At 43.2% G+C, this 26,155-nt stretch overlaps 1 protein-coding gene across 1 annotated transcript in view; it reads left to right on the top strand.

The window, feature by feature from the left end:
* clip3 (CAP-GLY domain containing linker protein 3) overlaps window positions 1–25,842 on the top strand; it is a gene marked incomplete at both ends in the record, with an annotated part of 33,937 nt that extends 8,095 nt beyond the window's left edge. Inside the window, 12 exons of the mRNA XM_080732211.1 lie at window positions 1,954–2,047; window positions 5,147–5,308; window positions 10,303–10,421; window positions 13,190–13,288; window positions 14,247–14,384; window positions 20,249–20,384; window positions 21,403–21,558; window positions 22,171–22,305; window positions 23,886–24,009; window positions 24,588–24,655; window positions 24,990–25,062; window positions 25,788–25,842. Coding sequence (XP_080588337.1) covers window positions 1,954–2,047; window positions 5,147–5,308; window positions 10,303–10,421; window positions 13,190–13,288; window positions 14,247–14,384; window positions 20,249–20,384; window positions 21,403–21,558; window positions 22,171–22,305; window positions 23,886–24,009; window positions 24,588–24,655; window positions 24,990–25,062; window positions 25,788–25,842 — 1,359 coding nt within the window. The remainder of the gene's footprint in view (window positions 1–1,953; window positions 2,048–5,146; window positions 5,309–10,302; window positions 10,422–13,189; window positions 13,289–14,246; window positions 14,385–20,248; window positions 20,385–21,402; window positions 21,559–22,170; window positions 22,306–23,885; window positions 24,010–24,587; window positions 24,656–24,989; window positions 25,063–25,787) is intronic.
* Window positions 25,843–26,155: the final 313 nt, after the last annotated feature.

The following is a 26,155-nucleotide window of genomic DNA, read 5'->3' as shown; positions in this document are numbered from 1 at the left end:
GGTAGATCTTTATGCCCATACTGTACATGGTGATACATGCGAGCCCACACTGTTTCGTAGGAACAGTATTTCTAGTTCATATTGGGATACCAATTCTATCCAATCAGGAGAGGCAATCACACAGATATCTATTTGTGTGACTGTTACTCTTCTACAGCAGGGATTGTGAATTGTAGAGCTATTTTACTTACAAATATCACTAACACCACTTATTATGACACATTGTGAGCTTGTAGATCGGCTATTTTCAGAGCGCAAACACCCGAGCGCAACCAAACAATAAAATGAATGATAAAATGTCTTTTAGTTCTATACTGGATCTCTTCTCCACCAGTCCCTCCCTAACATTTTAGTCTAGTTTTTATTTGCTGACGAAATCGTCAATATATTTATAGCCTTAGTTTTAGTCATCATAGCCCAGTTTTTACTTTAATGGATTAATAATAATGGATTTAATTTTTATAGCGCTTTTCCAAGTGCTCAAAGCGCTTTACAATGGTCCATTTGTTCTTTGGTTTTCGTCAGTGAAAAAGAAAGTTTTTCCGCCATAGCTTTTTGTGTCTACGAAATCAACACTGCATGACGAGCCACGAGAGAGGAAAGATAGATGAACTGTGGTGAATCAGACACGAGAGAGAGAGAGAGAGAGAGAGAGAGAGAGAGAGAGAGAGAGAGAGAGACGTTGACACTGACAGTCAGTGGAGAACTATGAGAGAGCAGCAGAAAGAGACGGAGAGAAAGGGTCATTGAGGTACAGACCAGGCACGTGCACACATAGACATCAAAGGGGGCTTGAGCCCCTGCCCTTTTATGGTGAAAGAAATGCAAGTGCCCTCTTTCCATGCCATACCTGAAGGCAGCATTCAAGAGAATTGCCTCGTCCAAACTCTCCTGAACTTGAATGCAGCATCTTACCGGTATGTTGAAAGAATTGCCCTCTCTGTGTAGAAATCCATGCCAAACGCCACACACACACAGTATTGACTTGATTATGCTTAGTTTAGTGTGGGAACTATCAAGCACCGAAAATAGCCGACCTCCAAGCTCACAACGCGTCGCAGATATTTTCACCATAAGGCCCTTTTAGAAATTTCAGCCCCTGCCTCTCTAACATTCTCTGCACGTCCCTGGTACAGACGGAAAGGATGAGAGGGACACAGATATGAGAGAGAGAGAGATAGAGAGAATGACGCAGAGGAGGAATGGTGCTGTAGTATGACTCAGCAGGAGACCAGCCTGGGTATATTTAATACAGACAAAGAGGATTCACAAACCGTAAGAGAGTGCTGAGCAATAGGGTCGTAACTGGAGTCCATAACCTGCATAATAATTATAAATACTTCATTATGGGGTTACAGCTCTGTTACAAGCTTGACTTTGCAGTTCGCGATAACCTTTCTTTTAGTCGCTACCAAAATGTGAAGCCTGACTTGTTTGTACGCTAATAAAGTAAAGAGTAATTGTTTGATTCGTATTTTCCGTGATGGACTTGGTTTGTCACAGTAGTCCATGTCACAGGGGCACCTAACTTTGTGGCCGGTAGGGCTAGCCAGCTTGCCAGCTAGTAGTGCTCTCTCGTAGAGTGCTCAACGGGCCTGAAAATTAAGTCCCAGCCTTACTGGGCCCTAACTGGCCCGGCCCGCGGCCCGGCTCCACTATTTATTATTATTTAATTATCATATATTTTTAAGCCCTGCCCGGCCCAAAAACTTCAGGTCGGGTAATGTCGGGTTTGGGAAGAATTTGCGAACTCTATCACAGAGTAAAACTAATATAAATAATGCAAGATTATCTTTTCTGTTTTCACTGAGCCCGAGGCCCGGGCTCAGTGAAATGCTACTAATTAGCATACATATTTCAGGCCCAACCCTACCCTAAATGCCGAGTTGGGTTCGGGTAGGCTCGGGTTCGGGCAGAATTTGAGAACTCTACTCTCTCGTCCCTCTCTCCCAGATCCTGAAGCGAGGTTGCCATGTCAACGACCGTGACGGACTGACAGACATGACCCTGCTGCACTACGCCTGTAAGGCCGGAGCCCATGGAGTGGGTAAGTTAGATCACATTTAGCCAGACAGACGGACAGAACGTTTCACCCCACACCACCCCAAAACAGTAACCTGCGATCAGTGGTGTAAAGTAAACAAAGTACATTTACTCTGGTACTTCTATTTCCAGTTTTCAGTGCATTTATTCCACTACATCTCAGAGGCAAATGTTGTACTTTTACCCCACTACATACACTATGTGCATACGTTCTCCTTACAGGATTGGGATGTTCAGAGTCTGCAAAAAATGTCCCTTAGAAGCTGAGTCAAATTAGGCCAATCCTTATTCTTAAACTACATTTCATACACTGGGAGAGAACAAATTGTCACGGGATACATATCACGATACATGGTTGACGATATGATACATGGACGATATTGGTTCATTCTAGGGTTGTTCGATTAATCGATTTTTAATCGTAACCCGTTTTTTTTCCTTTGGAAGATTTAAAAAAATGGAAATCGTAAAATCGATTTTCACTTTAATTAGGGAAATTCTTACTCATTGGAGCCTTGCACGCGCAAAAAGTACACAGCCCCGTCCTCCTAAAGCAGGACGACAAGGTCCGACACCAAATTAATAGACCTACTACTTTCTATCTGATGTGTAATTTCTTTGATGCGCGTTTAGCGCACGTCAGACTGAGCAGAGTTCACCGCACTGCGCTCACTCGCGATGGTTCAAGCAGCAAACAGAACAAAACGCTGCTGAGCTGGTAAACTTACTTACTTGTTGTAGTTTGAAAGAAGCTTATTAATTCTGTGTTACCCACCTACTGACTGTAGTCTTCTCCTACTGTCCCTGTCACTGTGTTAATTTTGCGCCGGGAAGCGAAGCGCTTCGCCTCCGTTTACAATCAGTCAACATCTCCGTGCATGAGTGGTGCAGGGCAGGGGCGTAGCCAGGAATTACATTTTGGTAGGCGAAATGCCTACCAAAATGCCTCACCAGCCTCCAAGAGCTGGCTTGTTTTGGCTGTTTTGTCACTCACTATTGATAATGAAACACTAAGGACGAAGTTGTATGTGATTGTTGCACAACTAAAGTTATTATTATTAATACCCTTATTGTTTTATTGCATTTTGCTATTTGGCTATATAAAAAAAATCAAAAAATGAAACAATAATGAAAAAAAAAATCATTTCCTTGCATTTTTTAAATGAAAACAAAATAGTTGAAACAATGTATTATTCTTTTAACAAAAAATCGAAATCGAAATCGAAAATCGCGATTTCAGAGAAAATAATCGAGATTTTATTTTTTGGCCATATCGAACAACCCTAGTTCATTCATGGCGATACGATACGATTCGATTCAATGATTTAAAATCGATATAGAGCATCGCAGTTGAAGCCCCACCCCGTCCTCACTCTGGTGTCGGAAGCATTTTCCGCATTCATTTCTTCCATAGACATTTCATAAAGTATTTATTTAAACGTTTTTAAGCCTTGGACAAAGCCACCTCGGCTGGAGAGGGATCGTGTCAATATTCTCATTTTTTTTAATGCAAAGATTAATTAGAAAGCTGAAAAAAAGGGCAGGGTACAAGACTGTGTACATCATTATTTTTAAAATTGCGGAAACTACACTCCCAGAATGCATAGCGAATGTTGTTGTTGTTTCCTGAAATAAAGCCCTTAAATCACGCTCAGTTTAGTTATCCAGGCCAGCATACGGCCTGAAATGTAGTGATTGTCATCTCTGTGGACGCTCTTATCGTCATCCTTAACATAGTGGATCATATTTATAAAAGAAAGACGATCGCTCACGTTGTTCTGCTGACGTGCAATAATCTGCCGGGAAGACAGGGGGCAGTAGCTACTTCCGCGGTAACAGCAAGATACATGAAAGAAGAAGAAGCTAGACCAATCACAGACGTCGATTTCACCGGATGTACATGTTTAGCAGTATGGGAAATGCAGTTCTTCTCCGTGCGATCTTGATTAAAACGTGTTTTTACTAAAACTAGAGTGATTGCATACATACTCGGGGGTTCTACAGGAGCATATGGAACCATTTTACAACCACCAGCCTAGTGGTAAGTGTACATTGAATTGCTACGACTTTGTGGCTGATAATGAAAAACGCTATGGTGAAAATGAATGGGTTGTTTACTTCCGACACCGCACTGCGATGCTCTATAGTAACTATTTAGCAAAGAAATTAAATCTGTGTGAAAGGTGTGGATAGTGCAGGTTTTTACAGGAAACATGTATTATTATGGATATAAATAAGTAAACACAGTGATTATCTGCCAAATACATGGACATTGTATATTGACAAACCTGCACCTTGAGATGAACCCAGAGATTACAAACATTTATCGATAGACCAGTGTAGCTATATGGAAAGGAAACGTAATTAAACCCCTCCTTTTCATTTTTTCTTCTTAAAAATGGTAAATACAATGCACAAGTAGGTAGTATCGATACAATCGATTCTTTACACTGCCGATTCGATACGATACAAATTCAAACGATACGATTCGATTTTAGCTGTTTTCATTTCGATATACTTAGATTTTTTAAGTTAAAAACAATATTTCGATGCAGTTACTATATCGTTACACCCCTACCTACGGCCCTAAAACTCTCAAGTGTTTAGCTGGTGAGTGTGACGGATGACAGGAATTCGGTTAACAAACCAACATTAAGTTTAAGTGTATAAAGGGTATATGCACATTTCTAAAGTGACAATTTAAGGACTTTTTAATACCTCTAAAAAGGCAGAAATTGTGAAAATAGCCGATCTACATGCTCACAACGCCTCACGTTGTGAGCATGTAGATCTGCTATTTTCACAATAGAACCGTGTTATACAAAATGTAATGCCTCAACTCTTAGTGCTTGTAAGGGTGGGGGGGGGGGGAGGTACCCAGTTCAAATATGATTATTTTGGGGGTTGCGGCCTGAAAAGGTTGGGGACCACTGCATTAGGTCATGTTTGTGATACATGCTTTTTGGACATGCGTGTGTGCCTGCGTGTGTGTGCCTGTGTGTGTGTGTGTGTGTGTGTGTGTGTGTGTGTGTGTGTGTGTGTGTGTGTGTGTGTGTGTGTGTGTGTGTGTGTGTGTGTGCCTGTGTGTGTGTGTGTGGTACAGGTGATCCGGCAGCAGCGCTGCGTCTGTCCGCTCAGCTTATCACTCTGGGAGCCGACGTGAGTCTGAGGAGTCGCTGGACCAACATGAACGCCCTGCACTACGCCGCTTACTTTGACGTCCCAGAGCTCATCAGAGTTCTGTTGAAAGCAGCCAAGCCCAGAGGTACAGTCTACAGTACACACACGCACACATGCACTCACACACACACTCACACACGCACACACACTGACACAGTGACTATAGGGATGGAGCTCAGAATTTGTCATTTCACATCTTTCCACAAAATATTTAAGCAATATTAGACGAGAGGGTGTGCATTATCACGGTTATTTGCACGCCAGCCTCGCTGCAGGAAGGAGCCGAGGGCGAGTTCCGTAGGCAGGGCTGAAGTGCAACCGTGATAGGGCAGACCCTCAAGTGTAATATTGCGATTATACAACAGTTAACCTTTAAAAAAGAAACACGTCAACTTCATTTAATTGAAATTAAGATATTAGATAGGAATTTGTTATTTTTCTAACGCCTCATTTAGCTACTTTAGCCCCTTTTCGACTGCAGTTTTAGCACCACACCACACCACACTACACCACACCATACCGCACTGGTACATAAAAATATCTACATTTTCCATTACACAAAAGTACTGTGATTATAATACATAATAGATTTGTATTACAACTATCCTAATTATAATGCACTATAATGGATTATAACTGTGATTATAATACATTATAAAGTATTAATGTATTACTATGATAATTATAATACACTATAATAGATTATAATAGTGGTTATAACACAATAGAATCTATTATCATGTATTACAACTCTATCCTGGTGGTCTAAATGAAAATCCAGTGAGTGATCAGTCATTATGATGTGTTTGGCCCTGTTTGGCCTAGCTCAGACCTACTCTAGAGTGGATACTTTTTAGTACCCCGTTTAGTACCATTTTCACACCACTCTACCCAGGTCTTTGTAGTGGAAAACCTGGCACAAGTGGGCGGTGTGGTGTGGAGTGGTCTGGAGTTGGGCCAGTGGAAAAGGGGCTTATGTCCCTGAACTTCACATGAAAACTGCTAGCCTAGCCGCCTAGCATAGTGTGGGCAGAGGGAGAGCTTCAGCTCTTTCTCACCAGCACAGCTGAAATCTTTGATGAGACTCATTATAGTAGTGCTCATTATCTGCACTAGAGAGCCTGTTCTACCCTGAGAGCCTGACTACCTGTTGTATAATTGAAAACGCTCAATAGTGGACCCGATAAAAGCCCGGCTCAATAAGCAGGATCGATAAGGTCGATAAGGTTAATAACAATTAACGAGCTCCATCCCTAACGGAGACACCGGTGTTAATCCAGTGTCATTTTGATTACCCTTCTATATTGACTTCTCATGTGGTCTTCTCTCCTCACAAATGTGTCTATTGTTTTTCAACCCTCTTCATATCAAGGGCCATTATTTATTCAACATAATATTGAGCCGCAGTCCACCATTTGATGAGTTTTATCCTCTCAAACCCAAAACTTTGAATATTTTGTTGTCTTGGGTAAGTACTTGTCCTCAATTCCATGCTGTATTGATGTGGTACCATATAGGAGTAATCTCTCAAGAATAGACTAACTGAGCTGAGGAACAAAACAGAGAGGGCGCTGTTTTCCCTTTTCTTTGACGATGGCTAGCCAGATTGCCATGGGAGAGATAACAGGCACACATTGATCAAAATAACAATTCTTCTACATTCTCTAACTGTGTAGACTTCTTTTAAATTAAGGAATGCAGACATTTAACAATAAGTTTACACTCTCAAGAGATAAAGATCTATAAGGCTCCATTTGGTTACCAACTCTCCATCATTTAGCTGGGGACCACCTGGAAACCCCTCAAGAACAACTGGTGGTCCCCGGACCACTGGTTGAGAACAACTGGTTTAAACTGATCGTAGAAATAAACCGCCACACACCTCTACCATTATTTGCATCCCTTTTATGGTAAAGGCCAGTCATGTAAAAACATGAATACATCTCATGTCTTGTGTTGTACGAAGTTCCAACACATGGTCGCTGGTTTAATACCTGGAACAGCAACATATCGTGTTGAAGTGACCTTGAGCAAAGTACATTTTATCAGTATTTAATGCTGGAGAGCACACTGACAGAAGACAGCTGTCAAAACAGCCGTCCCCATTAATATCAATGAACCTATACCCACACCGACTGTTCTATTCCCAGGTGTTGCCGCGGGGTGAAAAATGGCCGGCAGCCTGTCCGCAGTCAGTGTGTGTTCCCCTTTAACTTATGCTTCGTCTCACGGCGGTGCCACATGTTCGAAAATAGACACCCTACAAGCTCACAGCGGCTCGTTGGTCTGCTGTTTTCGCGCTTCAGAGTGTTGTTGAAGCGCCGCATTCTGCTATCCTAGTTACCTCCAGGGCCTCCTGAGATGTCAGCCACTTAAACCCCAACACGGTCCCATGGTAGTTGTTGTGGTGGTTGAGCAGCTTTAATGGGGCGTCATAAAAAATTATGTGTGGGCCCAATGCCCATTAATGGTGCTGTGGTCGGGACATTCACATTGTCACCGGCATACAGTACAGTAGTCCTTCAGGGCATTGCTCCAGGGGCGTCACAAGGGGGGGAAAAGTGCGACTGAGTTACTAGGGCCCAAGGTGGAGGGGCCCTAATTATTTTATACTTTAGCTATTGAAAATGGCAGATATACAAGAGATTGTAGATCTGCTATTTTTCAATAGTTAAAGCACAAAATAATGCGTAATAATGCGTTCCCAGTCTAGATGGGTTAAATCCCCTCCCCCTATGAAGAACATTCATGGGAGGCCCACAGTGAATACTTATACCCAGGGCCCAGAATTTGGTGCGACACCCCTGCATTGGCTCACATTCAGCCTCCCTCCTCTGCTTTCCTGCTGTCTGTCTCTCCTACACTGTCTTCTCTGCTTACTGTACCCTCCGAAACTGTAACAATTAATCACATTTTGTTCCCCACTCCTTTGCGGTATTTGTTACTGCGTATCTAGCATACACTGTGAAATGTCTCCCCAGCATTCGACCCATCCTGTAGCAATAGGCGCTAGTGTTCACTGCACTTTAGGATTTTAATGCTCAAGATTTTATCCGATAGTTATTTTATTGTACACTGCTGGTCCTGAGTACGATTTTTGTTTCATTCATGTAAAATGACATATATAGAGAAAGAAAGAAAGGAAGAAATAAAAAATAAAACAAACTTACAATGGAATGATGTACCGTACATTTTAAATCAGACTTACTTTGCCATTTAGGCCAGTTGACCTGAATAAAGGCTAAAGGGGGACACACACTGGCTGTGGACGGCACGCGTCAAAACAGCCTCCCCCATTAATATCAATGAACCTACCCACACCGGCAGCATCAGAATCGTGGAGGCGCACATTCACGCCTCGCCCGCTGCTCCGATACGCTCCACTGTTCTATTTCCAGGCGTTGCCGCACGGTGAAAAATGGCCGGCAGGACTGTCCGCAGTCGGTCTGTGTTCCCCTTTAACTTATGTTTCGTCTGACGGCGGTGCCACGCGTTCGAAAATAGACACCCTACAAGCTCACAGCGGCTCGTTGGTCTGCTGTTTTCGCGCTTCAGAGTGTTGTTGAAGCGCCACATTCTGCTATCCTAGTTACCTCTAGGGCCTCCTGAGATGTCAGCCACTTAAACCCCAACATGGTAGTTGTTGTGGTGGTTGAGCAGCTTTAATGGGGCGTCATAAAAAATGATGTGTGGGCCCAATGCCCATTAATGGTGCTGTGGTTGGGACATTCACATTGTCACCGCCATACAGTACAGTAGTCCTTCAGGGCCTGGCTCCAGGGCTGTCACAAGGGGGGAAAAGTGCGACTGAGTTACTAGGGCCCACGGTGGAGGGGCCCTAATTATTTTATACTTTAGCTATTGAAAATGGCAGATATACAAGAGATTGTAGATCTGCTATTTTTCAATAGTTAAAGCACAAAATAATGCGTAATAATGCGTTCCCAGTCTAGATGGGTTAAATCCCCTCCCCCTATGAAGAACATTCATGGGAGGCCCACAGTGAATACTTATACCCAGGGCCCAGAATTTGGTGCGACACCCCTGCATTGGCTCACATTCAGCCTCCCTCCTCTGCTTTCCTGCTGTCTGTCTCTCCTACACTGTCTTCTCTGCTTACTGTACCCTCCGAAACTGTAATAATTAATCATATTTTGTTCCCCACTCCTTTGCGGTATTTGTTACTGCGTATCTAGCATACACTGTGAAATGTCTCCCCAGCATTCGACCCATCCTGTAGCAATAGGCGCTAGTGTTCACTGCACTTTAGGATTTCAATGCTTAAGATTTTTTATCCGATAGTTATTTTATTGTACACTGTTGGTCCTGAGTACGATTTTTGTTTCATTCATGTAAATTACAAGTAAAGTGAACCTTGAACCTTGAAAACATTAAAATAAAATATAATAATAATGTAAAAGCATTTTAACCCATTTAGAACGGGTACACATTGTGTATCATTATTTTATGCTTTAACTATTGAAAAATAGCAGATATACAAGCTCACAGCGCGGCACCAAGTGCCGCGCTGCGAGCTTGTAGATCTGCTATTTTTGAAAAATCGTGAAAATTAGAATTTTTACCCGATTCTATAAGTGTCTTTTGAATCCTTCTAAGGTTTTTTTTTAAAAACCTATGTTTTTATGTCAGCAATCTGGCCAGCCATCGTCAAAGAAAAGGTCCTTTTCACTTAACTGGAGCTCAGTTAGTCTGTTCTTGAGAGACTACTATGCCAGTGGTTCTCAAACCTTTTCATGTGAAGGACCCCCAAACTGATATTTATTTGGCCACGGACCCGCATCTCAAAATATCTAGTTCCAGGGACCCCCCAGAAGCAAAATTTGAGTTACAAACGTTCGCTCTAAAAATACATATTCAAAGATTTGCACGCATTTTCACGACTTTTTTCAAAAATAGCAGATCTACAAGCTCGCAGCGCGGCACTCGGTGCTGCGCTGTGAGCTTGTAGATCTGCTATTTTTCAATTGCTAAAGCATTCAATAATTCTGGGTTCATGTAAACTTTGGCTGGTAAACTGAAGGACTCCCTATGCGTGTTCTCTGTGCTCTCCCCATGCAGTGCTGAACTCCACCTGCAGTGACTTCCACCACGGGACGGCGCTGCACATCGCCGCCTCCAACCTCTGCCTGGGCTCCGTCAAATGTCTGCTGGAGCACGGAGCCAACCCCACCGTCAGGGTGAGGACACAACCACCTTCTGTTCTGTGCATATTTACTGTACACTCTGATGTCACGTCCCTGTTCAGTCACTGACTAGTCTCGCGTAGCCAGACAACCAGGCACGTGCACACATAGATATCAAAGGGGGCTTGAGCGCCTGCCCTTTTATCGGTCTGTAAAAAGTGCTGTTCTCCAGACCATGAATGCAGTTTTTACTATGGTTAAAGAAATGCAAATGCCCTCTTTCCATGGCATACCTGAAGGCAGCATTAAAGAGAATTGCCTTGTCCAATCTTTCCTGAACTTGAATGCAGCATCTAATGTTGAAACATTTACCCTCTCTGTGTAGAACCTGACTTGATTTTGCTTAGTTCAGTGTGGTGTCAAGCACCGAAGATAGCCGACCTGAGATGGAGGTTATTGGAGGCTATTTCTAAATAGTGCCACCAGGAGGCCGACTTATGTAAAACCGTTTTTGGTAGCACTTTATAATGAAGTACCTCAATAAAGGCTAATTAACTGCTAATAAGGCACTTATTAACAATGAATTAACAGCTAATAAGGCACATTAAGTTCTAATAGTGCATTTATAAACCCTTTACTATGCACTTATTATGAGATCAATTAACACTAACAAATCCTTAATAAAATCTTTATTATAACAGTATAAACAATTAATTAAGCCTTTATTAACACTTTATTAGGCAATTTAAAGCCACCTATTCTAAAGTGGGAACACATCGGGTACACCCGCCACTCTGACATGTCGGTTGAGTCCTAATTGTGCATTTAGAAACCCTTTACTATGCACTTATTATGAGATCAATTAACACTAACAAATACTTAATAAAATCTTTATTATAACAGTATAAACAACAACAAGTCATTAATTAAGCCTTTATTAACACTTTATTAGGCAATTTAAAGCCACCTATCCTAAAGTGGGAACACATCGGGTACACCCGCCACTCTGACATGTCTCCTTTCCGACATGTCAGAGTGGCGGGTGTACCCGATGTGTTCCCACTTTAGAATAGGTGGCTTTAAATTGCCTAATAAAGTGTTAATAAAGGCTTAATTAATTGTTTATACTGTTATAATAAAGATTTTATTAAGGATTTGTTAGTGTTAATTGATCTCATAATAAGTGCATAGTAAAGGGTTTATAAATGCACTATTAGGACTTAATGTGCCTTATTAGCTGTTAATTCATTGTTAATAAGTGCCTTATTAGCTGTTAATTAGCCTTTATTGAGGTACTTCATTATAAAGTGCTACCCTGTTTTTATATTACTCCTTCAGATTTCATCCAAATTTCACCCTAAATGGCAGACATGATCTTTATAGTCTGCTACACACACATGGCCACGCACACAGCCACGCACGCACACACACACACACACACACACACACACACACACACACACACACACACACACACACACACACACACACACACACACACTAGAGCTGGGATCGGGCCCATTTTTTCTGTCCTACCCGAACCTGTGTCCGACAGTTTTCTGTCCGACCCGAGTCGACGTCCGAGCATTAATCATGAAAAAGCGTCCGACCCGAGCCGAGGCCCGAACCTTATGTTTTCAACGCTTTTTCGCCTCGTTTCTTTTTCTTTGAGGAAGCCACTGCATTTACACTCACTAGCAAACGTGTTATAATGTGCAGTGAGTGCATGCAGCGTGCCTGTTTGTTACCCTTAATAATATTAAGCCACATTGTGGCTTGTGAAAGTGTTTTAGATAATTACATAAGTAGGCTACGTTGATATTAAATAATAGGCTATAACGTGCACTGCGCGTCTGGTGACTGGTCTGACTGCTGTCAGTGACTCGCTGCAGTCACACACTTAAAATCCTCTTTTACAAACTGTTAATAAAGTATTCACACACAAACCTTTTCCACAGTTCAATCAATATCAAAATGTATTCAGTCTTACCAGCATAGACGAATCTGACATCTGCTCTGCTTTTAATATCCAGCGTCCACAAACTCCAGTCCACGTAACAGCGGCCTTGGCCGTCTTTCTTAATCAAAAACTATTATTAATCCAACCATTATGGTTTATGGGTTTTAGGCTTAGGCTACATTCAACATCGGACTTTTTAATTATGTCTGCGTTGACAACTACGTTGAAATGCGTCCATACCGCTGATTTCCCTCTTTCGTTTTCAATTGCTTTAAACTTTCCCGTAGACAAGTTAACTTTTATCTCGGCTGGCGGCAACATTATCTCACTCATTCGCCTTTTCTTCTCGTGTATCTGTTTGTTTGTTTGTTCTCTGTCACATATGACACTCCCACTTATTCCTTTTCCCCATGAACATGTGCATGGTTGTCAAGACAACGCACTGAGCGTAGTCACGTGCAGTGCACCAGAAAGACAAGGAAATAGCACACACAGAGACAATAGTTGTATCGTTTTACAGTTTATTTTCTATAAATCAAAATTATGTCCGACCCGAATCGACGTCCGACAATTAATTGTGAAAATGCGTCCGACCCGAGCCCGAGCCCGTCGGGCTTGTCGGGTCCCGTCGGATTTCGGTCGGGTATCCCAGCTCTAACACACACACACGCGCGCGCACTTGGTTAGATTTTCTCTAGTTCATTCTGCTGTGCCATCCTTCTGTATAAGGATATACTGTACAGTAGCGATAGGAACTCTTTATCAATCTAATCTTTTACTGCATTTAATCCTCAATCTCTCTTCCTCCCATTCTCCTGCCCCCTCTCTCATCCTCCTCCTCCTCTTCCTCTCTCTCTGTCAGAATGAGAAGGGCCAGGGGCCGGCCGACGTGGTCCCCGACCCCATGGACATGACTCTGGACAAGGCAGAGGCGGCCATGGTGGCCAAGGAGCTGAAACAGGTACAGGGTCCCCCAACATTTTCCCCCAACGGGCTGTGTGATTGCAGCCTAATGTGTCTCAGACCTCAGATCTACAAGCTCACAACGTGGTGAGCCATAGCCTGAGCCTATGCCATAGGATAGGTGGTGTGGAAAAAGATTTGGCACGAAATTAATACTATTCTATATAGAATGGTATAATTCCATTCCAAATTTCGTGACAAATCTTTTGCTTTAGTCTATGCTTTATTTTTGCTACACTGCTGTCTTTGGGCATTGCACATAGGAGTGATATAGGGCTCTATTTTTGTCCATGCCTAAAACTCTTTGACTTTTTTTTACCATTTTAAAATACCTGTACTTCAAACCATTCAAAAATGTTTTAAAATGTTTTTCAAAATAGTAAATAAAGGCAAAGTAAGGGATAAGGCGTAAGGCATGGACAGAAAATATAGCTGAGATATACAGAAGGCCTGGAAGTTGTGTTAAATATTCTGGAAAGTTTTTCTAAATTCATTCTAAATTCACTCTGACAGAACCCTCGCTAAAAACCCCAGGACAAAAATTCACTCGTCCTAGACAAGTTGCCCTCTTGGCCCCCAAACTGTGGAATAAACTCCCTGTCACACCTAGAACTACAGATTCACTCCCTAGCTTCCGCCGTGGAAGGAAGACTCATCTAAACCCATAGCACTACTGTAACATTCCCTCCCCTCAATGACCATACATGAAGCTAGATTGCATTTTTAGGTTTTAGAATCATTTTTGTACTGATTACATGCGTGGTCTACCTATGTTATTGTTTTTCTAGATTGATATTCCTATGCATTGTTATATTGTTGTTGATGTACTGACATATTATCTTGCTAATTGTATTGATGTATTACCTGCTTATTGTAAGTCGCTTTGGATTAAAAGTGTCTGCTAAATGCCTAACTTGTAAATTGTAATTGGTAAAACTGTGTGTGATCCCTGCCAGGTGCTGCTGGACGCGGTGCCGCTGAGCTGCAACCTGCCCCGGGCCACCCTGCCCAACTACGACAACATCCCCGGACACCTGATGCTCAGCTCCCTGGGACTGAAGCTGGGGGACCGCGTGGTTCTGGACGACATGAAGGTACACACTACACCAAAACCACAGTGTGTTTTGTTTTGTTTTAAAGCAGGGGTCTTCAACAGGGGGCCCGGCCGGGACCCCTAGGGGGTCCTCAAAGTTACTACAGGGCGTCCTCCAAATCTTTGTGTGATAGATTTTTTTTTCTCCATTTTTACATTAACCACTTGAACCCTAGCGTCCTTATTCTGAGAACTGTAGCCAAAAATAACAGATCTACAAGCTTGTAGATCGGCTATTTTCGGCAAAGCGGTTTGGTGTAGAGGGGAAAAAAGAGCAGACTAAGTACAGAGTGAAAGGTCAAGTTTATTAAAGTTATACCATGTAACTTTTTTTATAAAACAAATCTTAAAATTGTCCTAACTGTTAAATCGCTAAAGTTTTAGAACACCCACTCCGTTATTTTCAGCTTCTAAAGCCTTCTCTTTATATGTTTTCTATGATCCTGACCGGGCCCCGGTTTTCGCGGCAAAATTACGTCATCACACTACCGGCCAATCACAGCGAGGGTTATACACTGCCGGCCAATCACAGCGCATCTTGGAGTGGGGTCGCTAGGGCGGCCATATTTGTAGTCTCCCGTGTGTCTCTATACTCGGGTGCACGGTGAAGCATGGGTGAAGGAGTGTATCTCCGGAATGGCTGAACGCACAGGAACCAGGGACCCCTCAAAAGATAGATCTCGGCGAGGTGGAGGCAGACGGGGTGTGAGAACCGAAAAACGGCCGAAAGACGCGGACGCGACCGAGGTTTGCTATAGAGCTACTGACCACAAGTTGAGCAACTTAAACAGTATAGCTTTAAGTATTGACAGTTCAAGTGGTTAAATATCTGAAAACACAAATTGACATGAATCCAAAATACACTGATGATTGTGCTGTCAAACGATGAAACTATATGGAATCTATGAAAAGGTTATGGGGGTCCCTGCTTCATCTCTCTCTCAACTAAGGGGTCCTTGGCCTGAAAACGTTGAAGACCCCTGTTTTAAAGGACAACTTTGTTTTTTTACAACAAGGGCTCATATTTTAGATTGTAATTAGAGAAAAGAAAAGATGAGTGTTAAAATGTTTTCATTTACTGTTTTCTATCGTTTTAGCCATTTTAGCTATTTTGATTTCAGTGGTTGGGGCTATGCGTACAATTCTAAATAAGTCTATTTAGACACAATGGACCCGACTCATCAATCTTGCCGTAAACATAGTGTAAATAAAGTGACTAAATCTGGCATATATTTCTGTCTTTCCTTCAAAATCCCTGACAAAAGAACGTTGCTGAATCCGACCCCTAACTTGGGAATTGTCCTAAATGCCGGTAAGATCAAGATATGGGTGTAATTTGGCCGTAAAGTGCTTGATGAATCGGGCCCATTAAGTTGGTGTTTTCTGTATTACCATTTACAGTAACACTACTAGCCCCCATAAGTCACATCTGCCCATGAAAGATTGCAGTGCATCATGTCTAAAAATTCATATTTAGCCACTTGTACGCATTCCCCAACCACTGAAATCAATCATTAAAATCGCTAAAACAATAGAAAGCAGTCATCTGCTTTCTATCATCTTTTCTTTTGTCTAATTACAAATCTAAAATATGAACCCTTGTTGTAAAAAAAACAAAGCTGTCCTTTAAACTCGGAGGTACAATACATATAAATACAGTGCAACCCAAAGTTTTTGATTGTCGGTTGAAAGGCCCATATTCTCAACCACTTAAACCCCAGCATCCGCTTTCGCAGGATTATAGCCGATCGTCAAGCTCACAACGCTCACGAGCTTGTCGATCGGTTATTTTCAGCGAAAGCTTTTCCCCACAAAATCGAGGTCAACCAAATGGGACAGTGTTGTATGGCCAAAAATAGACGATCTACAGTATGCAAGCCGATTAGGCGTTGTCGGTTCGGACTCTGGTGGGTAGCGTGCGTGTGTGGCATTGTGGGTGTGGACACGAATGGGTCTGTTCTCACTGAGTAGCATCTGGGGAGCCCATGAAAACTTCAACTTGTTTTTTTTGCACTTTATCCCTTTTTGCCCGTACATTTACATTCTGAATTCAAATAAATAAAGTTCTTACTCCACAGAGATCTATTAAAAGACGGAGATCTATTAACCTGATTAATATCGCCGTTATGTACAGTCCGAGCGATCCTCGGTTGCTGTGAGACGAGTGCATATACAGAAATAACCCAGAAACAAAACAGACTCCTCCATCCCGTTCAATAATTCTTCTGCAGAAAAAAACAAGCTTCCCTCTGGTTCTAGCTCTGCACAGCTCCACACGCTTTTTATTTAACAATACGGAAGATATGAGTTGAAACGTTCAGATTTGAAATCTGAACGTTTACGTGGACGTACAGGACCCAAAGTTTTTTTGGCGCTTGCACCCAAAGTGCAAGCGCCAGGTTGAGGTTGCATCCGTGACGGTGTATGGTGACAGATGGCCGTGTTGTGATCCATGGCTAGTGGGTGTAGCGTGTGAGGTGGTGCATTGTGGGTGGACTGAACGGTCTGTTCTCACTGTGTAGCTCCATAAAGACGAGAGCAGTGAAGACAGCTCTTCTCCAAGCCCTCCTGCACAGGTTGGTATGGACTGGACTGGACGGGACGGTACACCCACCTGGTCAACCTGTGACGCCAGGAGTGGAATCGTACCGGGTTGTTACCAAAGTTCACGCCCCCCCCACTGCCCCAGTCACTGCGCGATGCAGAAGGGAGGCGAAGGGAACACTTCTTTGGTATTTTATGAAAATAGAAAGAAGAGAAAAAAGAATTTACCTACGTCATCCCACAAGGGAAATTCAGTTTTCAGCTTAACCTAGCGCTGCCCACAAGGAGCGCGGGGGAGGGGAGCAGTGATAGCTGGAGCGGGGAATCGTACCTGCGACTTCTGGGACCTCTGGAGTCCTAGGTATGGACACTAACCACTCAGCTATCACTGCTTAAAATGCCGTTACACCCAATAAAAAACCAAACACTTCTTATGCAAAGAGAAACACACACTCGAAACTGGTAAAAGATAACCTATCCTTACCAAATTTGCAATGTGTTTTACCACATCATTCTATATGTTATAGAGTTAAAAAGGACCCCAATTGAAACAAAAAAGCACAAAAGCTTTAGTTTAGGTATCCTTTTAGTTGACCTTGTACCAGTGAAAAGTATACCGTCATGAAACTGTACTGTCTGTAAACTTTACCCATGCAAACAAAAGCTCCCAAACCGCGAGGGGCGTGAACTTTGGCAACAACCTGCACCGATTCCATTCCTCGCACCTGTGACACCTGCTCTACCACAGCCACCTGCTGGAAGGAACTTTTACTAAATCTATAGGTTTTTGTCTGGGATTTGTGTTCTTTCTTTCTTTCTTTCTTTCTTTCTTTCTTTCTTTCTTTCTTCTTTCTTTCTTTTCGTGTTGTCTTAGGGGACAGTCCCAGTAGACATCTTAACTCAGTGGTTCTCAACCTGTTGGTTGGGACCCCCAGGGGGTCCCCAAATTATTTTGGGGGGTCCCCAGATGATTAGCTCAATGTGCAACATTGTTTTCGCACTTGGCAGTAAACAAACCAACAAAGTTTAAGTGTATAGAGGGTATCTGCACATTTCTAAAGTGACAATTTAAGACTTTTTAATACCTCTAAAATGACAAATTAAACATTGGCCAAATTGTCAAATATTAGAGGCAGAAATTGTGAAAATAGCCGATCTACATGCTCACAACGCCTCGCAACGCGAGGCGTTGTGAGCATGTAGATCTGCTATTTTCACAATACAACCATGTTATACAAAATGTAATGCCTCAACTCTTAGTGCTCGTCAGGGTGGGAGGGATCCCCAGTTAAAATATCAGCGGCCTGAAAAGGTTGAAAACCACTGTCTTAACTAATCATCAGGAAACTGTTAGACTAAATCATACTAAAACCGTTTATTTATGCAAAGATCTTGAGGCATTTTATTTGTCTTCTCAGAATCTGAATGTGGTGACAGTCACTCAGTCAGTGTGTAAATGTACACATCTTCCTGAATATGTGAAGCTGGTTTCTATTATTTATAAACTTCAGAACATGGTCTTCCATGTGGTAAAGCAGGTATCATAATGATATGAGGTGTGTACGGTAACATGTATTACTGTATAATATTGCTGTGTGTATTAGGCCTGTCCACGACTAAGGACTTCTGTAGTCGAATCTGATTGGCCAAATACGATTGGCCTATTTTAGGTCGCACTATTTTGTTGAACTTGGCTTATTTTGTGTTGCACTCTGACAATAGCAGATCTACAAGCTTGTATATCTGCTATTTTCAGTATTCAATGAAGTGTCAAATCAGGCATTACAATGCCATCAAGGTCCTCCAAAATACATGTTGTAGATTTAGTCGACTAAAAGAATCTTAATGATATTTAGTTGTCTAAAACGAGACTAAGGCTAAAACATTTCAGATGACTAACATTTGACTGAAAAGAAGTGGAATTTTAGATTTTAGATTTAGATTGGTAGTCGAATAATGCATGATTCAACTGAGATTGGCAGTCGGCTCAGTCTGATTCGAACGCCTATCTCTCAGTCGACTTGTGCAAAAAAAGGGTTATGCAATAGAGGATCATTCCATTTGGGCTGTAGGGCTGCTTAATGTCTGGTTTAACATACTAATAAATCATGATATATATGCTATTGTTGGCAAACTATTAGTTAATTAATACAACAAATTAGGCCAATCTCTCAGTCGAATCATGCAAAAAAAAAAGTAGCACAAAGACTATTTGACTAATCGAGGTCAGGCCTTCTGCCTTTGTCCCTAACGCATACCTGCTGAAACCCTAACATACATTATGCACATACTGTGATTCACCAAATACATGCCCACTGTGCACTTCTCTGCTCTAGCTGTGGTCAATTAGAAGGAGTTCTCCATGACGCTATGTTGAGAACCTGGTCTGGTCTGGTCCGAAAATAACAAAAACTATTTCGCTACTCACCAAAACAAAGGTATATGTGGTGAGTTGAAAGCTTACTCTACTTAGTGGATACACCCTGAGCCCCCCACCACACGCTTAAAATACATTTCTAGGGCCAAATGAAAAAGAATTGGAGACACTCTTTAGTTTTTTTTTTTTAGTTTTTATACAGTTTTTATGAAACAACGCTTCCAACGTCGCAGAGCCGAATAACACCCAACGAGACTAATGCTCTGTTTATGCGGTGCATTGCCCTCTGACCTGCGCGGCAGTAGTGAGCTGACGCCGTGATGGCGAGGACAAATAGTAAAAAACTAGAAGAAATGGTGTCTCCATCCGGTGGATTATGTTTCCTTTTTGCCCTATAAATGTATTTTAAGCGTGTGGTGGGGGGCTCAGGGTGCATCCACTAAGTAAAGTAAGCTTTCAACTCGCCACAGACACCTTTGTTTTGGTGAGTAGCGAAATAGTTGTTGTTATTTTCAGACCAGACGAGAGAGTGTGCAGACTTTGGACGCGCCGCAGCGGACGGCGTTAAGGAGAACTCCTTCTAACGCTAATGGACCAGGCTGGTCCATAGCGTTGGCTGCCTGACACCGTACAATACATACATAACTTAAAGCTATGTGCTGTAGCAATGCTTTGTGCTGCTGCTTTGTGTGTCTAAAGCTTTCTCATTTGGTTTAGTTTTTCCGCTTTTCTTTTGCTCTCCCACCAAAAATATACTGCTTGCTAACTTTCTCTCCATCTCTCATTTGTTTTATTCCACCTTTCTCTTTCTTTATTATACCCCTCTCTCTGTCTCTTGTCTGTCTGTCTGTCTCTCTCTCTCTCTCTCCCTCTCTCTCTCTCTCTCTCTCTCTCTCTCTCTCTCTCTCTCTCTCTCTCTCTCTCTCTCTCTCTCTCTCTCTCAGACTGGTACCCTGAGGTTCTGCGGGACCACAGAGTTTGCCAGTGGTCAGTGGGTGGGAGTGGAGCTGGACGAACCAGAGGGAAAGAATGACGGCAGCGTTGGAGGCGTCCGATACTTCATCTGTCCTCCCAAACTAGGTAAGGCGGCCTCGCACGCCCGCCTAGCTTCATGTCGGAGTCCTTAAACCATCTGGACAGGGAATCTAAAAAATAACCTGTGTTCCTATGTGTCCTATGTATTTATTATTTAGTTACTTATTCATACTTTTCATTGGTTAAATATTTATAAAACCCACAGACACATTACTCTTAAAGCGTTGGCTGTTTTGGGCATATCATGATAGGTTTCTCGGTTGTTTGGCCAGAGCAAATCAGAGCAGACGTGAGCAACAAGCCAACGAAATATAGAACAAGGACACAGACGCAATGTTGAGACTGAGAGGGGCTAGAAATCCTCCGTTTTTGTTTTTGTCTTGCCAATTGTGCTGCAGGGAATACAACCCAACATCCAAGCATATTTACAGATTGAGATTGAGAACATACAGAGAAAAACTGATAATACACACAGCAAGTTAACCAGCTGTTGTTTGAGCCGGTCTCGACGCCAACAGTGCATAAACTCATACAGTGCATGCTGCCTACACAGTAGTATCAGCTACAGCCTGGTTTACATGGATTGTTAGAAAGCGGCAAAGCGCTGATAGAAAATGCTGCCTTGCCTAGCTCTGTATGAGCAAATGGAACTGTGAGCGCCTGCAGGAAGTCGCTTGAGCGACTGGTAGGGACTAGAGCAGGGGTCTTCAATAGGGGGATCCGGGACCCCTAGGGGGTCCTCAGAGTTACTACAGGGGGTCCTCCAAATCTTTGTGTGATAGAAACTTTTTTTTTTTTTTTCTTAACCACTTGAACCCTTGTGTCCAGATTCAGAGAACTTTAGCCAAAAACAGCAGTCAAACAATGAAACTATATGGAATCTATGAACATGTTGTGGGGGTCCCTGCTTCATCTCTCTCATCTAAGGGGTACTTGGCCTGAAAACGATGAAGACCCCTGGACTAGAGTCCAGATGTTGTAATCGTGACAGCTCTACTCAGAACTTGTTTAGGGTTTCCTTTCCTGAAAGACTGTCTGGTGTGTCTCTCTCTCTCTCTCCCAGGTCTCTTTGCCCCGGTCTCTAAGATCAACAAGGTGACGGACATGCTCCCCTCCTCCGTCACCTCCACCCCCCGGACCCCCCGCATGGACCTGGCCTCACGAATCTCCTCCAAGGCCAAGAAGGAGAAGAAGGAGAAGGAGAAGGAGAAAGAGAAAGGTAGGTACTTCACGTGTGGCTGGGGGGTCAGGGTTCGATCCCCGGGCCAGGTCATACCAAAGACTGTAAAAATTGGACCCAGTGCCTCCCTGTTTGCTTGGCACTCAGCATCAAGGGTTGGATTGGTTAGACAAAGAATTATTCCCCAGCGTGGCTCCAAGAGTAAAATGCGGAGAACAAATGTCATTAGGTAGAACACCCTTTGGATCGACCACCAAACTCTAACCCAAACCCTAATCCTAACCTCAGTAACACAACATATTTTGAGATGGGGGTCCGCGGCCAAATGCATGTAATTTTGAGGGTCCTTGACGTGAAAACGTTTGAGAACCTCTGATGTAGAAGAAGGATTTAGAAGACATTTATAGAATCAAAGTTCAGAATTCTAATGAATGTAGAATTATGTGCAGCATGTAATTTGTTGCAAATTGGGTGACTTAATTTAATTGACCAAGTGTAGACAATACAGTATTTAATTTTAAAATAAAAAATCCTCTCTCACACACTTCTGCCAGTGTGCCAGTGATCACCCTCCCCTGTGCCAATGTTGGCCCTCGTGCCTAAGGTTGCCTACCCCTGTACTATCATTGTTGTGTTCCTGCCCCTCCTCAGCCCAGAAGAAGAAGAAGACCTCCCTGGCCAGTCTGGACCCAGACGGGCTCAACGTGGAGGTGGGAGACCAGGTCCTGGTGGCGGGACAGAAGAACGGCATCGTGCGCTTCTACGGCAAGACAGACTTTGCCCCAGGTGTGTTGTTGTTGTTGTTGTATGTGGGGAGATTACAGCATCTTAATAATAATATTTATTGTCCCCCGAAGGGATATTTGTCTTCACATATCTGTTCGAAAACAACAAGAACAACACATAACCATGTAACAACACATCACAAAGACAAAACATGAGGTCTCCATTGTAGACAGAAAACAATCATATCGACGGGGCAGTTTGTTTAGTGCAGAGATGGCCGAGAGGACAACACTCCTGCTAAGACGACCCTTGTTCCACTTCAGGGTTCTGCCCCGATGGCATGAGGTGGAAGTAGCGATACAGAGGATGATCATTGTCATTTGTTATTAAAAGTGTAATGGCCTTATTGTTCTTATCAGCAAGTGTGGGTGTGGGACGTCAAAACAAGTGTAGCTTTTCTACAGAAGTTAAGAGATGGACTGGATTTTATCGGGGCGGCAGTGGCTGGAGAGGTAGAGCCAGAATCCCAAGGTTCCAGTGTCGTGTCGAAGTGCCCTTGAGCAAGACCAGGGACGTGCTGGCCATTGGGAAAAGCGGGACAACTCCCGAACGGCCGGTTCATTCCCGGGCCGGTCCAGGCCGGCCATTAGGAAAAAAGATTAAATAAAATGATGGCCTTCGTTCCATTTTGGGGGCTGGGCGGCCAACAAAGTAAATCGTCACTGTCGGGCAGAAACCTTGTATCTCCAAGTTTCAAATTTGTACATTTTCTCACAAAGCAAAGCCCTGCTTCATCATAAAAGGCTGTCGCACAAAAGTTGTGAAAACAGCAGATCTACAAGCACACAACGCCTCGCTGTTGTGTGCTTGTAGATCGGCTGTTTTCACTAGTTTAAATCATTTTTTAAATGATAAATACAAAACAAGCAGTTTTGGACATACAAGGTTTCCACCCGACAACGACGAAATATAACTCATGTAATTGGCCCACTGGCTTGTCACTTGTCATGATCTGAAATGGCAAATCTTTGAGTAGCAGCAGCGCTATAGAGAGAGATCTCTCTCTCTAGCGCACAATGAGGGCCTCTCCAACTCTTTTTCCCGGGCTGAATCAGGGGCCCAGCACGTCCCTGAGCAAGACACCGATGAGCAGGTTGTTGGTGCCTTGCACGGTTTCCTCCACCATCGGTGTGTGAATTGGTGAATGTTAAGTACATTGTAAAGCGCCTTGGAGAAAAGCGCCATATCCTATAAATGCAGTCCATTTACCGTTTATGGCTGATCACGTGTGCTCGGGTGTTTGTGTGTGTACTTGACTCTATCGCAATACCTGTGAAAGGTTGTAGAATGTGATAAATAGACGTTGTGATGAAGATTTTCCAGGTCCTGGGGATTTTCCTGGAGAAATGGTTGTAGATCTACTGTACTATTTTCGACTTCTTTTAAAGAAAAAGCATAGAATCACAATGAAATGACATTTGTATTACAATACAAACGTGTGTGTGTGTGTGTGTGTGTGTGTGTGTGTGTGTGTGTGTGTGTGTGTGTGTGCGTGCGTGCGTGCGTGCGTGCGTGCGTGCGTGCGTGCGTGCGTGCGTGCGTGCGTGCGTGCGTGCTTGTGTCTGTGTGCGTGTTTCCAGGTTTCTGGTTTGGTGTTGAACTGGACCAGCCGACGGGGAAACACGACGGCTCGGTGTTCGGCGTTCGCTACTTCAACTGTCTGCCTAAGTATGGCGTGTTCGCCCCACCCTCCCGTGTCCAGAGGTAAGGAGACGAGATACCTTCAAAGTGTTGTGTTGGTACAGCAAGTGTCTTCAACAGGGGGTCCGGGACCCCTAGGGGCTCCTCAAGAGTTACTACAGGGCGTCCTCCAAATCTTTGTGTGATAGAATATGTTTCCCCCTTTTTCACTTGAACCCTGGTGTCCTTATTCTGAGAACTTTAGCCAAAAATAGCAGATCTACAAGCGCACAACGCCTCGCAGCGCGAGGCGTTGTGAGTTTGTAGATCTGCTATTTTTGGCAAAGAACTTTGGGGTAGAGGGGAAAAGAGCCGATTAATTACATGGTGAAAGTTTATTAGGTATTCAAGTGGTTAAATATCTGACAACACAAATTGACATGAATTCAAGATACACTGATGATCTTGCTGTCAAACAATGAAACTATATGGAATCTATGAAAAGGTTGTGGGGGTCCCTGCTTCATCTCTCTCTCTCTCAACTAAGGGGTCCTTGGCCTGAAAACATTGAAGACCCCTGTGGTGCAGTGTTACTATTGTAGTGTAAGTGTTGTGTTGGTACAGTTTTATTGTAAAGTGACATGGTTTTGTTGCCGTCTCAGAATCGGAGGTCCTGTCGATGGTTCGCAGAACGACAACAACACGGTGAAAAAAGTGCACCAGGTCACCAGTAAGTACAGCCCACTGCGTGTGTGTGTGACGTGTACGCGTGTGTGTGCGTGCGTGTGAGCACGCTTGTGCTCAAGAGAGACAGTTCAACGCTACAACAAGTTGTGTTGCTTTTTGAGAGATAGAAATTGAATTCATTGCCGGACAGAATTATAAATTCCTTACACTATTTTTTATCCTTAGCATTTGAAACGATGAAATCTTCAATATTCTTCCATGTCCTGACCTGTGCGTGTGTGTGTGTGTGTGTGTGTGTGTGTGTGCGTGTGCGTGTGCGTGTGCGTGCGTGTGCGTGTGCGCGTGTGTGTGTGTGTGTGTGTGTGTGTGTTCTGCAGTGGCCCAGCCCAAGCGTAACTTCAATACCATGCGTTCTCCTAAAGACCTTACATCTGAGAGCTCCATATCCAGGTACGCTAATGTTTTGAATTGTCACTTCACTGTCATCTGGGGACCCATAGATTTTAACCACTTTAACCATTATTTTAGATTTTGACTATTCAAAAATAGCAGATATACAAGCTCATAGCGTGTCACTTGGTGCCACGGCCGCTGCTATTTTTAAAAAGGATTTGTGCAAATCTGTTAATTTTAAGCCAACATTTTTAACTCAAATCTTAGCTTCTGGGGGGGTCCCTTGAGCAAAACTATTTCTGTTGTCCACGACCAAATATACATACTGTACGTAATTTTGAGGGTCCTTGACGTGAAAATGTTTGAGCACCACTGATATAGAAACGTTCTTCTACATTAGGATTTAGAAGATATTTTTGGGATCAACCTCAGGTCTTAGGCCTAGAATTATTTAATGCTTTAACTATTAAAGGAATAGCAGATCTGCAAGCTCACAGCGCGGCACAGAGTGCCGCACTGTGAGCTTGTAGATCTGCTATTTTAGAAAAATCTTTGAATATATCTTTTTAAAAGCGAACATTTGTAACTCAAATATTTGCTTCTGGGTGGCCTCTAGTCTCTGGCACTCTGTGCCATGCTGTGAGCTTGTATATCTGCAATTTTTTAACAGTTACAGCATAAAATAATGGTTAAAGTGGTGAAAATCCAAAGTTACACAGATTTGCGTTCAGGCCTAAAATTAAGGGGTCAAGATCTTCCTAATCCTTCCCGTTCTCCCCCAGGTTGTTGTTCTGCTGTTGGTTTCCGTGGATGCTGCGTGCTGAGATGCAGTCCTAACTCCTCCGCCGCCGCCACCACGCCAGTCTCTCTGCTCATCGCTCATTCTTTCGCTTTGGTTTTTACCGTCTCAGACTCATCATCGCCGTGTTCTCCAAAGTCAAACGTCGGTCGTCGTGGTTGGACTATACGTCCATGTGTCCGTCCCTCCTTCCCTAATTCCCTCCTCTCCTTCTCTTCCTCTCCTTCACTCCAGTCCATCCATAGCTTCCATTCTATAGCAAGATCTAGTGCCTTGTGTCTCAAAACAGCAAAATGTCCTGCGTTCTCTGTGAAACACACAGAGAATCAGATCATTTATGTAATCAATCCA

The sequence above is a fragment of the Nannobrachium achirus genome (assembly GCF_963921795.1).
Source record: "Nannobrachium achirus genome assembly, chromosome: 8".
In the NCBI taxonomy this organism is placed as follows: domain Eukaryota; kingdom Metazoa; phylum Chordata; class Actinopteri; order Myctophiformes; family Myctophidae; genus Nannobrachium; species Nannobrachium achirus.
The sequence above is the reverse complement of the archived record's forward strand: the minus strand, read 5'-3'. Positions and strand labels throughout refer to the sequence as shown.